This window comes from Callospermophilus lateralis, chromosome 13 (assembly GCF_048772815.1).
Source record: "Callospermophilus lateralis isolate mCalLat2 chromosome 13, mCalLat2.hap1, whole genome shotgun sequence".
Taxonomy (NCBI): Eukaryota; Metazoa; Chordata; class Mammalia; order Rodentia; family Sciuridae; genus Callospermophilus; species Callospermophilus lateralis.
This window is the reverse complement of record NC_135317.1, coordinates 71,247,931-71,263,108: the sequence shown is the minus strand read 5'-3', so window position 1 is coordinate 71,263,108 and position 15,178 is coordinate 71,247,931. Positions and strand designations below refer to the sequence as shown.

Genomic DNA, 15,178 nt, shown 5'->3' with positions numbered 1-15,178 from the left:
TGCACTAAAAGAAAAGAATCCCACTCTTGAAATTCTAGGAAGTATAGACCCTAATTGGGGTCCAACTCTCCAGAAAGCCAGGGGCCCTGGGCCTGAACTTTCCTCTCCCCAATATCCCCCACTGTGACTGGGAGGGACAGCAAATGAACTGAGTTCTAAGGAAAGATCTGGCTGTTGATGGGCAGCAAAAAATAAATGAAGCAAAGAAAGAAGATTACTCTAAGGGCTTTTACAACATCTGTTGGATCAAATGGTTTCTGACATTTGCACTGACTCTCCTGGGATCTTGCTCTGAGAAATCTAATAGCCTCATTTCCCCTGCAGCTAACCCTCAGGCAAGCACAGGGCACTGTCCCAAAGGTGAAGGACTAGCAAATCCGGAGGGCACTGAGAGGGGCTCTGAGAGGGGCACGGAGGGTCTGCCTGCTGTTGGTTCATCCAGGCCTCAGGGTGTGTGCCTGGGACCGAGGACCAGAAGCGCCCCTCTGCCTCATCAATGTGCAGCATCAATGCTGGGGATGCTGGGGACATTATCTTTTCTTTTATCTTTTTTTATTTGTTTGTTTTATAGCTTTATTGAAGTATAATTGACATTTAATAAACTGCATATATGTAAACACTTTGATAAGTTTTCATGTCTGTGCACACTTGTGAAACTGTCCCTGCAAAATAGTGTGTATATGCATCTGACCCCAAAGTCTCCAGGCCCCTCTTTCTAATTTTTTCCTCCTCCTCTGTGCCATCAACCCTTGAACCCCCACCTCCAACTCTCAAGTAACTACTGATCTGCCTTTTTTTTTTGCCACTATGGATATATTTCATTTTATAAACTTTTTTAAAGTATGGTACAATGTACGCTTTTTGGATCATATTTTTTTCACACAACTTGATTCTTCTGAGATTTATCCATTATTGCTTATATCAATAGATAATTCAATTTATAACTGAGTAGTATTCCATTGTATTAATATACCATGATTTGTCCAAACAACTATGATGGACATTTGGGTTATCTTAAGTTTTGGGGCCATTACAGAGGGAGGTGCTTTGAACTTTTGTATTGGAGTCTTTGTATAAACATGTGCTTTCATTTCTCTTGGGTAAGTACTTAGTAGTGGAATAGCTGAACCATATGATAAATGTGAAGGAAACCAAAATATTTCGGTTTGGGTCTCTAATTATTGAGGATTGTTTAACTGAAAAAGGTTATAAAATAGAGGGACTTTCTGCTCTCAGAAGTCTACCTAAAGGCGGGACCTAAATCCTCCCTTATTAGAGAGAGCCGCTCACCCAGCCCAAGTACACACCAGTGGACCCCAGAGACCAAAGAAAGTTATGAGCAGATTTTAACTTAGTTTCTTCATTACAGTTTTCCCACCTTTAGAAACCCTGGGACTCCGGGGCCCGGGTCTAAGGCGAACCGGGAAGGGGTACAGGTGGCCCTACCGCCCGGTATTTTCCTCTGACCCCTGCAGGAACAGATGATGCCAAATCCGCTGCCCGCGGCGAGGAAGAGTCGGGGTTGAGCCCCAGCCGAGCCGAGGCTGGTGGTCCTCTGGTCTCCCGGGCTCGCCCCACCTGAAGAAATGAGTGGTGGCTTAGCTCCAAGTAAGAGCACAGTGTATGTATCCAACTTGCCCTTCTCCCTGACAAACAACGATTTATATCGGATATTTTCCAAGTATGGCAAAGTTGTGAAGGTTACTATAATGAAAGACAAAGATACCAGGAAAAGTAAAGGGGTTGCATTTATTTTATTTTTGGATAAAGACTCTGCACAAAACTGCACAAGGGCAATAAACAACAAACAGTTGTTTGGTAGAGTGATAAAGGCAAGCATTGCTATTGACAATGGAAGAGCAGCAGAGTTCATCAGGAGGCGAAACTACTTTGATAAATCTAAGTGTTATGAATGTGGGGAAAGTGGACACTTAAGTTATGCGTGTCCTAAAAATATGCTTGGAGAACGGGAGCCTCCAAAGAAGAAAGAAAAAAAGAAAAAAAAGAAAATTCCTGAACCAGAAGAAGAAATTGAGGAAGTAGAAGAAAGTGAAGATGAAGGGGAAGATCCTGCTCTTGACAGTCTCAGTCAGGCCATTGCATTTCAGCAAGCCAAAATTGAAGAAGAACAAAACAAATGGAAACCCAGTGCCGGGGGTCCTTCAACATCAGATGATTCAAGACGCCCAAGGATAAAGAAAAGTACATATTTCAGTGATGAGGAAGAACTTAGTGATTAAAATTGTATTTATTATGTAAATATTTTAAAAATAAAATCTTGGAGTATAAACTTAATTTGGGAAGTAAAGATTACTTTTAGTATTTGAACGTAAGAATACTTAATATCAAATAGTTTTGTACTATAAAATAGTTCATAGAAAATTTAAAAATAATTTTAAAGCATCATGTTTCTCTTTTGCCTTAGCAAAGTACAGGTTGAGCATCCTTCATTCAAAAGTCCAAAATAATTCAAAATGCCCCCAAATCCAAAACTTTGAGCACCAATATGCCACCTGAGGTGGAAAATTCCATACCATAAAACTTTGTTTCATCCACTTTATTAAATATGTGTATAAGCCATGTGTGGTGGCAAACACCTATAATCCCAGTGACTTGGGAGACTGAGGGAGAAGGATCACAAGTTCCAGGACAATTAAACAATAGCAAAACTCTATTTTCAAGATAAAATAATATAAAGGGAATATAGTTTCAGTGGTAAAGAGCTTCTGGGCTCAAATCCCAATACTGCAAAAAATAAAAATTTGTTAAAATAAAAATGTATAAAATAACCTTCAGGTTATGTGTAAAAATATAGGAAACATCAATGAATTTCACGTTTAGACTTAGGTCTCATCCCTAAAATATCTCATTATATATGTATAAATATTCCAAAATATTTGTGGGCTCAAGCATTTTTGATAAGGAATTCTCAACCTGTACTAAAAATCAGGATGTTAATAATAATCTTGTAAACAACTAATTGTAATAAAAATAAGAAAAATATGATAGTAATATTATTGTTATTCCATGGGAAAAGGCAGATATTCAAATGACTTATTTAAAAACTTGATATTAAAAACTTTATTCATATCCAATTGGATTACATGAGGGTTTGCAAATAAATTTAATCTCAAAACTAAACTTCATACAGACTGGAAAGTTGAATGGTTTATTATTAGGAATGTTAAATAAAATTTTCAAAAGAAAAAAAAAAAAAAGAAACCCTGGGACTGATCTCTCCTTTGTCTTCTCATTCCTCTAAAGTGTATGTTTTTTTGTTAGTTTGGTTTTTTTTATAACACGGTTTAAGCAAAGCTCCCAAAACACTGTTGAGAGAATTACTTTCTTGAGAGACTGACTTCTATCTCACGTGATAGGTACTGTATGCACAAAAACTGACTTGTTTTTCTCCTGTTAATCTATTTTTTACAAGCCAGGAACCTGTCCTGGTTAAGAATTTAGGAAGATTGAGGAGAGAAAATTATACATTTTCTACCCCTCATGTACGTGCATTTTTAAGAAACTAGTCCACTTCTTTCCAATGTCATTGTACCATTTTGCAGTTCCCATCAGCAGTGTAGGAGATTTCCAGTTGTTCTGTATCCTTGCTAGCTTTTGTCACTGCTGGTCTTTCATGTAGATTCTCTGATTTGTGTTAATAGGATCTTACTGTGGTTTTGGACTTAAATTTCCCTACCAACTAATGATTTTGAGAATCTTTTCATGAGCATATTGCCATCTGTTTATCTTATTTGATGAAAAGTCTCCAAATTTTTTTTGACAATTTTAAAAAAAATAGCCAAATCAATTATTAGCAAGAAGTGTGAAGCAGGAGGCATTACAGACCTTAAGTATACTACAGAGCTATAGTAACAAAAACACCATGGTATTGGCACCAAAACAGACATGTAGACCAATGGTACAGAATAGAGGATATGGAAACAAATACACATTAAATACAGTTATCTCTTACAAAGTGCCAAAAACATACATTGGAGAAAAGATAGCCTCTTCAACAAATGGATGAAGGGAAAACTGGAAATTCATATGCAGCAAAATGAAATTAAACCCCTATCTCTCACCCTTCACAAGACTCAACTCAAAGTGGATCAAGGACTTAGGAATTAGGCCAGAGACTTTAGACCTAATAATAATAATAAAAAAAAATCAAGTCTAATTCTTCATCATGTCGGTTTAGGACCTGGCTTCCTTAACAAGACTCCTAAAGCAAAAGAAGTAAATCAAGAATCAATAAATGGTATGGATTCAAATTAAAAAGCTTCTTCTCAGCAAAAGAAACAATAAAGTGAAGAGAGAACCTACAGAATGGGAGCAAGTTTTTATCACACACACATTAGATAGAGCACTAATCTCCAGGATATATAAAGAACACAAAAAACTTATCACACACACAAAAACACCCAAATGATCCAATTAATAAATGGACTAAGGAAATGAGCAGACACTTCACAGAAGAAGATATACAAGCAATCAACAAATTTATGAAAAATTATTCAACATTGCTGATAAACCCAGCCTAATTCCATCTTAAGATTGGGAGCCATCTTATCACAAATTCATGGAAAGTTAATATCTGTTTTACTATAAATTACTGAGATTTCTAAACTTGTTTGGAATTCCCGCCTGTGCCTTGAACTCACCCATGCCTGGCTCCCTCTGACCAGATAACAACCCTCTCTGAAACCTCTGCAGTGCCTCATAAATTCTGATGTTGGGATCTAAATTTATTTGCTTCCTTGAAATATTAAAGCTATGTAGATCATTACCTACTATCTGCCTTTGTATTATGCTTATCAAAATCCTGTTAGCTGTAAGTTCTCAAAACACTTCCCTTTGCAACTGTTTGTTCTATAAAACCTCGTTCCTGGAGGCTGGGGTGCTGATCTCTAGCCTGGGTTTGGTAGAGACAGTTCTGGCCAGCTTTTGTGTACACAGTACAAACTTGCTTTAATTTGATTTAAAGTTGGAATTGGCGGTCTTTTTTTTTTTTTTTTGGATTATAGTTCAACAATCACTAGCAATTAGAGAAATGCAAATCAAAAGTAAGATTTCATCTCACTCCAGACAGAATGTCAATTATCAAAAAATCAAGCAACAATAAGGGCTGGTGAGGGTGTGGGGAAAAAGGTACACTGATTCATTGCTGATGGGATTGCAAAATGGGACAACCACTTTGGAAAGCAGAATGAAGATACCTTAGAAAACTTGGAATGTAACTACCATTTGACTTCGCTATCTCACTTCTAGGGCTATACCCAAAGGACTTAAAAGCAGCACGCTACAGTGATGCTGCCACCTCAATGTTCATAGCAGCTCAATTCATAATAGCTGAACAGTGGAAACAGCCTAGATGCCCTTCAATAGATGAATGGATAAAGAAACTGTGGTATATATACACAGTGGAATATTACGCAGCATTAAAAGAAAATAAAATTATGGCATTTACAGGTAAATGGCTGGAGTTGAAGAATGTCATGCTAAGCGAAGTAAGCCAATCCCAAAAAACTAAAGGCTGAATGGTTTCTCTGATAAGTGGATGTTATCCATAAGGAGGGGGGCGGGGCAGGCAAGGGAAGAATAGAGGAACTTTGGATTGAGCAGAGGGAAGGGAGAAGAAGGGAAGGGGTGTATGGGAGGAGTGGTGGAATAAGATGGACAATACTACTCCTATACATGGGTATGATTGCATGAATGGTGTGACCCTACATCATGTACCACCAAAACAATGAAAAGTTGTGCTCCATTTGTGTAAAAAAATAAATAATAAAAAATGGGTTATTGATGAGTTTTGAGAATTTTTTTAAAACAGATACTGATGAACCTAGCCTCATTTCATCTTAAGATTGGGAGCCATCACATCACAAAGTCATGAAAAGTTAATTTCTGTTTTACTATAAATTATTGAAATTTCTAAACTTGTTTGGAATTCCTGCTCATGCCTTGAACTCACCCATGCCTGGCTCTCCCCGACCAAGTAGCAACCCTCTCTGAAACTTCAGCGGCACCTCATAAATTCTGATGTTGGGATCTGAATTTACTCCCTACCTTGAAATATCATACCATGTAGATCATTAACCTACTATCTGCCTTTGTATTATGCTTGTCAAAATCCTGTTATCTGTAAGTTCTCAAGAACACCCCTTTGCAACTTTTTGTGCTATAAAATCTTGTTCCTAGAGAGCTGGAGTGCTGGTCTCTAGCCTGCATTAGGAGAGACAGCTGCTGATCAGCTCTCTTTGTGTATACGAATACAAGCTTGCTTTAATTTGATTTAAAACTGGAGTTGGTGGTCTTTTCTTTGTGTCAGGGTGAACAATACTTTCTTGAATATATGCCTTGAAATCTGTGACTTTTTATTCTTTTGTATCTCATGAGTAGCAGAAGATTTTTATTTCAAAAAGTACAATTTTTTTTTTGTACTGGTGATTTTACCCAGGGGTGGTCTACCACTAGGCTATATCCCCAATCTGATTAATTAATTAATTAATTAACTAATTAATTAATTAATTTATGAATTTATTATTTTGGTGAAAGCCCTGGGAATTGAGGCCTTCACAAATGCTAGTGCTCTACCACTGAGCTACATCCCCAACCCTTTTTTATTTTGAGACAGGGTCTAACTAAGTTATTCAGTCTGGACTTGAACATGCAATCCTCCTACCTCCACCTCTGAATCGCTGAGATTATTGGAACACATCACCCTTCCCAGCTCTCAGGGTTTTTTTTTAATTATATGAATCATGCTTTACTGTCATGTCTAAGAAATCTTTGCTTAGCAGATGGGCACCAAGTTTTTTTCTTAGGAATTCTTCCAGATATTTCATAACTTTGGTTTTACATTTAGGTTTTTTTTTTTGAGAGAGAGAGAGAGAGAATTTTTTTTTTTTTTTTTTTTTTTTTGTAGATGGATACAAGACAATGCCTTTATTTATTTATTTATTTTTTATGTGGTGCTGAGAATCGAACCTGGTCCCACCCATGCTAGGCAAGCGCTGTACCACTGAGCCACAATCCCAGTCCAACATTTAGGTTCTGACTCATTTTAAAAATTTTTTATTTTATTTTTTCAGTAGTTGATGGACTTTTGTTTTGTTTTTATTCATTTATATGCAGTGCTGAAAATCAAACTCAGGGCCTCACACATGCTAGGCAATCGCTCTGCCACTGAGCCACAACCCCAGCTCCTTGATCCATTTTTTATGTGATGAGAGGTATAAATAAAATATAAAAATATATTTATTTGTATATGTATCAGCATTATTTGTCAAAAGACTATTTTTTGCACTGACTTACCTTTATAACTTGGTTAAAAAAAATCAGTCGTGTGCATTGTATTCATTTCCTAGGGCTGCCATACAAATTACCACAAGTTTGATGGCTTAAGACAACAGAAAATTATAATATCTCATAGTCTAGAGGGCAGATGTCTGAAATCAAGGTGCTGGCTAGGCGGTGGTCCCTCTGTAGGCTCGGGGGTGAACCCTTTCTTGCCTCTTGTTTCTGTAGCTCCAGACATTTCTTGGCTTGTGGTGGCATCATTCCAATTTCTGTCTCCATTTTTGGAAAGGCTTCCAGGTGTCCCTTCATGTCATCTCCCTTTCTCATAAAGACATCTGTCATTGTATCTAAGGGCTGTTCTAAATCCAGGATGATCTCATATGAGGATCTTAACTTAAATCACATCAGCCAAAAATCTTTTTCCAAGAGAGTTCATGTTCAGAGATCCCAGAGAATGTGCTTTGGGCAAAGGGGCATAAATCAACCCAAAATATGCATCTATGTGTGGGTCTGTTTCTGGGCTGTCTTTAGTCCATTATCTATTGGTCTATTTTTGCCAACACCAACATACAGTGTTGTTACTATAGCTTTATATTAAGTCTTAAAAATCAGGTTGTATTAGTCCTCTAGCTCTTTTTCAAAGTTGTTCTGGCCATTCTAGGTTCTTTATATTTCCCATAAAATTTTAGAATCAGTATGTCCATTTCTGAAGACACTTTTGAATTTTTTTTTTTTTTTTTTTTTTTTTTTGAGACTGTGTTGAATCTACCAGGGGAGAATTGATGTGTTTACAATATTGCGTCAAATCACTGCCTCCACTTTTGAAAGTCCTCTCCTACTGCATGTTCAGTTGCCCCCGCACCTCATGTTCTTTGAACCCCACTTTAGTTTAGATCTCCTATTTGGAATCGAATTAATGCAACAAGTAAGGCTGTCTGCACAGACTGACAAGAACACAGATGAAGGACAGGACCAGTCTGCACAGCTTCAGGGGCTCCCTTCCCCCTGCGGTCTATGTCAGGCACTCCCCTGGTGTTGCAAGGAAGAGCTTACAAATTGACACCCCACAGGCGTTGTCATTTCTAGATCTCTGGCCACACCATTGCTCTGCTTGGAAGGCTATTTTGCTCATTTGCTTATTGCAATTCTATTCAACCATCATGGCCTAGTCAAATGTGACCTCATTAAGTCTTCTCAGGTTGCTCAGGGACATTGCTACCCTCTTTCTCTGAATTTTTAGTTTGAACTTGATTAGTGGTGACCAGGCCTTTCTTTCTGACAAATGTCACATTTCATGAAGGCAGAAGCCATGTCTTACTCTGTATCTCTGTGGACATGAGGCTTAGCCTGGCAGAAGCTCAGTGATGGTTTGAGGAGTGAAAAAAACAAATGAACTGAGATTCAGTGGAAAACCAAAAAAGCAGGCATTCTCAGCCTTGTGGGGGACATCTTGGGTATTGCATGCAAAAGTTCCTCAGGGACTCAGGATAGACTGACAGGGAGGAGGATAATTTGGACATTAAGATATATGGGTCAGCTCTTGGCAAAGCCAGAAGGGTGGTGAGACTCGGTTCAATGTGCAGCCTGCTGTGTCAATGTCATCATGCCACTGAACTTTAAAACCTGGAGGATAAAGCATCAGTGTGTTTGCTAAAGAGGATCTAGAGCACACACAAATACACACACTCATATGCACACAGACAACTTAGGCAAACACAGGAGTTAGCATAGGTGGACACGCCCATATAGAGATGTGCAAATATACACTTGGATATCTGGGCACTAGAGTTGAATATAGAATACCTGTTAATTGAACACACACACATACACACACTCAACAATCTTTGTGGTCCAAGTAAAACAACTGGTTGTGATAAAAGTTAAAGGGCAGGCAAGCAGCCCTGAGCAAACACTTAGGTTTGATAACCAAAGTCAAAGAAAGCTGTAGTCGCTGAATCTTGAATTGCCCTCGCCCTTCTCTCCACCTTCTTTTTCTCTTTTCCAGAAAGTAATCTAGGATTGAAGTTGCTGAGGCTGGCTTTGCACTAACGATCCTCCTGCCTCAGCCTCCCAAGCCACTTTGACTTCAGGCCTGTGCCACCGTGCCCAGCTGTAATTAGGACTTAAGGCAATAGGCAAGCAAGATCACTGCAGGCACTATCTTCTATAATGAACCACAGCATCCTGCATCCTGTGACAATGCTCAAAAGGCATCAAGCCAGTTAGAACTTTCTCTGCACACCTCGGCACTGAATGGGAGGGAGGCCACAGGAGAGTCAGCAACTTCCATACTGATCTTATCCTGTGAGCTATAGCCCCACAGAGGTCTGGTGAGCTTTGGCTTCCTGCTCAGTGCTTATACCTTCCTGATACCTTTTCCAGCTGATATCAGTTATAATCACAGGGGATTGTGTGCATGCCCACCCACGTGTCCTCTGTCTGGCAAGAAGCTCTCTGAGGATAAGGATCATACGTCCCACAATTAGACTGAGCATCTCTTTAGGGAGACCATGCCTCCCCTGGGCCCTTCCAGTGAGGAACAGGCATTGCTTTCTCCTTGTCTTTATGCACCGAGGGCCCTGAATGAGTGTGGCTTCTGAGCTGGGTTTCTCTCAGTGGGCTGGTGTTCTCTCCCCTTCCTACAGATCTTTTGGGAAACTGTCTGCAGAGAACTTTCCACTTGGGGCTCTAGTGAGCCACCAGACCTTTGCATTTCAATTGGTGGCAGGCCCAGAGGCCTGCAGGCTGGGAAGTGATTACCTGCTCAACACAAGCCACAGCACCTCAAGGACTGAATCCTCTCGGGTTTCTTGGCATATTGGAACCACTGGGGAATTGTTGAGAACCTGAGATTTCCTTAATAATTTACATCGTTCTCCTCCTTTTACAGGATCCCATGACCCTGAACAAAGTCAATGAACATTATCCTGTGGTAACTGGTAATCTCATCTCCTCGGTCAGGTAACAACAACAAGGGGCATAATACCAAGAATTATTCTGAACTCTGGCCAGCTTCCCAGGAGAGCTGGACCTAACTCCAGGGACCTGGAAAGGCTGCTTCAGTTTACCAATGGCCTTCACTTGTTGGGAGGTGGAGGATAATTAAGAAGAAGGAAGCCAAATGCTTTGGGAACCTTAGGAAAACAATAAAGGCCTGATTTTTCTCACTAACCTGTTTCTCACTAGCCTTTGGGGATGCAAAATGAGTTTAAGTAGCCTGGATGCCCAACCCCCACCTCCTCTCTGGCATATATCTACACCGCAGCCTTTGTCGGTCGTTCTTACTTGTTTTCCTTCACCTGGGCTCCAGGCCCACCCCTGTCCTTTTCCTGTGTTCTTGGTCCTCCTACCTTTTCATCCGGACCCCCTCTGCCAGCTCCATTCCCTTCACATAGAAACATACTTAGGTCTTTGGCATCTTAAAATACCCACCCCCATCTTTCCCTTCCAGGGCCTGATCTACTTCTGTGCTTCTTGGCTAAGTCACTGAAAGCCACTGAGGGAACGACCCGCTTTCTCACCACACTGCCCACTGGCTCCCTGCCACCCTCTGCCCCACTGAAGCAGAAGCTCCATGGTGATTGATAGACCCCCAAATACCTCCTGGACAGCTTAATATTCCAAAGGCAAATTCTGAACTTAGTATTCATCAAAAATTGTTTGAATACCTTCTCTGTGCAGACATGGCACTGTAAAGTGAGATCAAGGTCAAAGAGCTTATGATTTGATGGTGAGGAGAGACGCAAACCAACCATTACCAGTTTGATTGCTAAGGGATTCAACTGAGATATGTCCAGATGTTATGGGAACCCAAGGAAAAGCATCAAACTGGAAGAGAAGGAGCAACTGATCAGGGAAGGAGTGAGGCTAGAACTGAGTTTTGAGTGATGTGAGGGAAATAAGAAGAAATTGAAATTTTCAGCTGTGAGACTCCTTCAATTTTAAGTTATAAAAAAAAAAGGGGGGGGGGGGCTGGGGATGTGGCTCAAGCGATAGCGAGCTCGCCTGGCATGCGTGCGGCCCAGGTTCGATCCTCAGCACCACATACAAACACAGATGTTAAAAATTCTCTCTCTGTGTCTTTAAAAAAAAAAAAAAAAAACAGTGCAAACCAGAGATCCACAGAGCTGGGGTAACTAGGTGAAAGTGACTTCAGACTCATGCAAGTCATTTTTGGAACTGATCTTTTCCTCCCACTCATCTCTGCTGCTTCTGCCTCTGCACTGGATTCAATCTGTCCTCATCAGTCAAACTCCCTCCGAGGTTATAGAGCAGAAATAGCATGGCCGTAAGCAGTTCCAGGCTTCTGTCACTTCAGGATTTCAGTCCTAGGAGAAAGAAAGAACTCTCCCAGTACCTCACATATAAAATTTCACAGAAGGGCTCTGATTGGCCCAGTGTGGGTCACATGCCAATCCTGGGCCAAGCCATGTGACTAGAGGATGAGATACTGTGATTGACCAGGCCTGGACCTCCTTCCCAGCACTGGAGCCAGGAAGCAGGAGACTGTGGTTGGAAACTCCACCAGGTTCACGTGGAGTGAGAGCAATGGTAATGCAAAGCACGGTGCACAGAGAACACAACAACCACAGCTGTGCATCATAGAGAACTTTCTACACAAAAAGAACCACATATGCACCAGCCATGGTGCATGGGAATTACTAGTAGTTTTATATAGCTGGATCTAAGGATGAACTTGGGCGAGAGACAAGAAACCAACCTAGAGAAGAAAGAATTTGCAAGACCATATGTGTTAAACAAGAGTTCGAATATTATCCTGAAAACTATGGGGAATCTTTGAAAAATGTTATGTCAGATATTTATACAATCTGGGGAAAAAATTACTTTTGCCCATAGACTTGTTCTTTTCCTTTCTACTTTATTTCAATTAATGGTACATCCATGCTGCCAATGCCAGAAATTAGGGGCCTCTTGGAGTCATCTTCCTTGACCAAGTCCTTCCTAAACCCTCCCAATTAACCATTTCTCCCTATTTTGTGGCACTGCCTCTAGTGCAGGCCTGTGTCTGTGCTTGCTCCTGTGTTGGTCTCTCCTAATTTAAATCAAGGCATCTGCTCTTCCAGGGAGTTTTCTGCGCTTCATTCCAGGTTGGGTTCGACCTGGTTTTCTCTGCTTCCATAGCACACATCCCTCTTAGCAGTCATCACTGAGCACTGCAATGGTGTTGCATCTGGTTCTGCACCAGATGCTGTGTGTGCCTGTGCCCGTGGCTACCCCAGGGCATTTCTGACCCCAACTGCAGGGAGAGTCCCCAGAACGCTGTAGACACTGGATATGTGAGTAAATGAGCCCCACTTCCTGCCACTAAGACTGATAAATATAAGCACACCCATAACTGAAAAATAGAAAATGTTAAAGGTCTTAATTTCCAATGCTCATGTTCTTTTTCTCCACTCTTCACATCCTCTCTCTACCTATCTAGCCACACATAACATGGAACTGAAATCTGCGGTGTGTATGTCATGTGTGTGTACACAAAATACTTTGTTACTGTGTTTTAATTTAAGAGTGAATGGTCATGTGATTTTTCTGAATTGTGAGTTTGAGTTTTACTTTTCATACTATTGTAGCCCTTGGTAGAGTTTTATCCCTTGAGGTTTTGCATTCCTAACACAGAGGTATAGAAATACTTTTCAAACTAGATGCACAAACTCATACACACAGAGACACATACACAGTAGTCCATGATACAGGTACTGATATAAGGCCCTTCAAGTATTTTTCTAAGAATATACTAAATTGAACCCTATGAACTCAATATTGTATAACAGAAAAACATTTTCTCAGGGACTGGGAGTGGTAGAGTTATTGCTTAGCATATGCAAGGCCCTGGTTCCACCCAGCACCCCCCCCACACACACACATACACACAGAAAAAAGAAAAAAGAAAAGATGTTCTCAGAATCTTTCCTTTGCAGTACATGGAACTAATGACATTTATGAGCACTAATGCATTTAACACATTCCACTCTTTTTTCAAAGGGTTACCACATGGAATTAAATTATAGGGGTTGTCTTGAATGCATTTCATTTTAAAAAAAGAAATAATTTCCACACTCAGGACTCTATGACTAATGTCACTACTTATAACCCATTTGATCATATAAAGAGCATGTTCCAAGTCTACCCTAGAAATTGCTTCTTGAGGATTGAACTATAGAGGAGAGTTATTCTGAGAATGTCCCAGTCAAAGCTAATTAACACCAGCATCAAGGAAGTTACACAGAGCAACTCCTTGACTTGACTTCTATTTGTTTATTATGTTGATTTTTAAAGGAAGTTTTTATACAAGACTTTTTATTACTTAAGTTATATTAGTTATCTGTCAAAGTAACAGATTACCCTAGCATTTAGGGGCTTCAACCAACATGTCTTTTCTTTTTTCTTTGTGGTGCTGGAGATTGAACCCAGGGCCTTATACATGGAAGGCAAGCACTCTACTAACTGAGCTATATCCCCAGCCCTCAACCAACATGTCCTATTATCCGCTTTCTATGTGTCTGGGATCTGGGCATGGCTTCGCTGGATCCTCTGTCTCAGGTCTTCTTACCCAGGTGCAGTCAAGGTTCATCTGGGGCCTGATTCCCTTAAGCTCTCTTATGTAGTTTGTGGCAGGATCCAATTCCTTGTGGGCTGATACACTGAGGGACTCAGTTCCTAGCTGGCTGTTAGCTAGAGGTAACCCCCAGTTCCTTGCCATATGGGCCTCTCCATATGGCGGTTTGCTTCATCAAAGCCACCAAGAGAGAGCGTCCACATTACAGTCCTTTGTAACCTAATCACAGAAGTTACATTCCACCACTTTTGCTGTATTCTATTTGACAAGTTACTGGCTCCATTCACAGGAAGAGATTTCACAAAGGTGTAAGTACCAGGAAGTGAGGGTCCCTGGAGACCATCTTAGAAGTCTGCCTACCACAAAGTAGGGTCATTAAAAAGTGAAACTACTGTATTTAAATGTCACCTTTGCTCTTTTACATTGAATAAAACAGAGCTCCATCAATACTTTGGTGTTAATCCCCTGATTAAAAGCATACCGATTTACTTAAATAGTTTATTCTCAAACATTAAGTAGAAAACCAAACATGATTTCTCACTTTGTTTACTGAACTCCTGATTGCCAGAGTGAGCTGATGTTTGCTTTTGTTGCTGGGATGATAATTCAGATTTCCTTGGTTGCCTATGACAAAAAACAAGTATGAACCTGTTTAGGCAATAGGGGAAATACATTGGCTCAAATAACCACGCCATGGGAACAGCCTTGGGGACAGATCTGAGCAGCCTGAACTAGACAAAATAACTGAGTTTAATAGGTTCTGTATAATCACTGGGCTTCTTATAATAACATCCTTTATCCCAAGGCACTCTGTGTTTTTCACTTTTTATTCGACCCAGTGCCTAAGTCTCCTGGGGCTGCCATAACAAATTGCTACAAAGCATCTGACATAAAACAACAGGAATTTATTCTCACAGATCAGGAGGCCAGAAGTCAAGGGATCAGGAAGGGTGAAATCTACTGAGTGTTATAAGGAAGAATCCAAGTCATGCCTGCCTCCTCACTTCTGGTGATTTCTAATAATCCTTGGCTTGACACACGCTGGCACCTCTAACTCCCTCTTCAGTTCCCTTTTTCTCTGAGTCTCTCAGTGCCCTCTCTTCCTCCTACAAAGACGTGGACACCAATCACTGGATTTAGGGCCCAGCCTGAACCCAGAGTGACTTCATCTGAAGATCCTTAAGTAATGACCCTATTTCCCAGTAAGGTCACATTCGGAGTAAACTTGAACTTCAGGGAAGGGAGCACTGCTCAACCCACTATACTTCATCTTCACAGTGGCCTCTGGAGAAAGAAAGATAA

At 40.4% G+C, this 15,178-nt stretch overlaps 1 protein-coding gene across 1 annotated transcript; it reads left to right on the top strand.

Moving 5' to 3' along the window:
- Window positions 1-1,401: 1,401 nt before the first annotated feature.
- On the top strand, window positions 1,402-2,966 carry LOC143379160 (zinc finger CCHC-type and RNA-binding motif-containing protein 1). Its single transcript, XM_076831578.1, has one exon. The coding sequence runs from the start codon at window positions 1,587-1,589 to the stop codon at window positions 2,238-2,240; it is 654 nt and encodes a 217-aa protein (XP_076687693.1). The 5' UTR covers window positions 1,402-1,586; the 3' UTR covers window positions 2,241-2,966.
- Window positions 2,967-15,178: the final 12,212 nt, after the last annotated feature.

Bases quoted from the DNA above. Each gene is read 5' to 3' on its own strand.
- LOC143379160 (XM_076831578.1), top strand. From the start codon at position 1,587: ATGAGTGGTGGCTTAGCTCCAAGTAAGAGCACAGTGTATGTATCCAAC.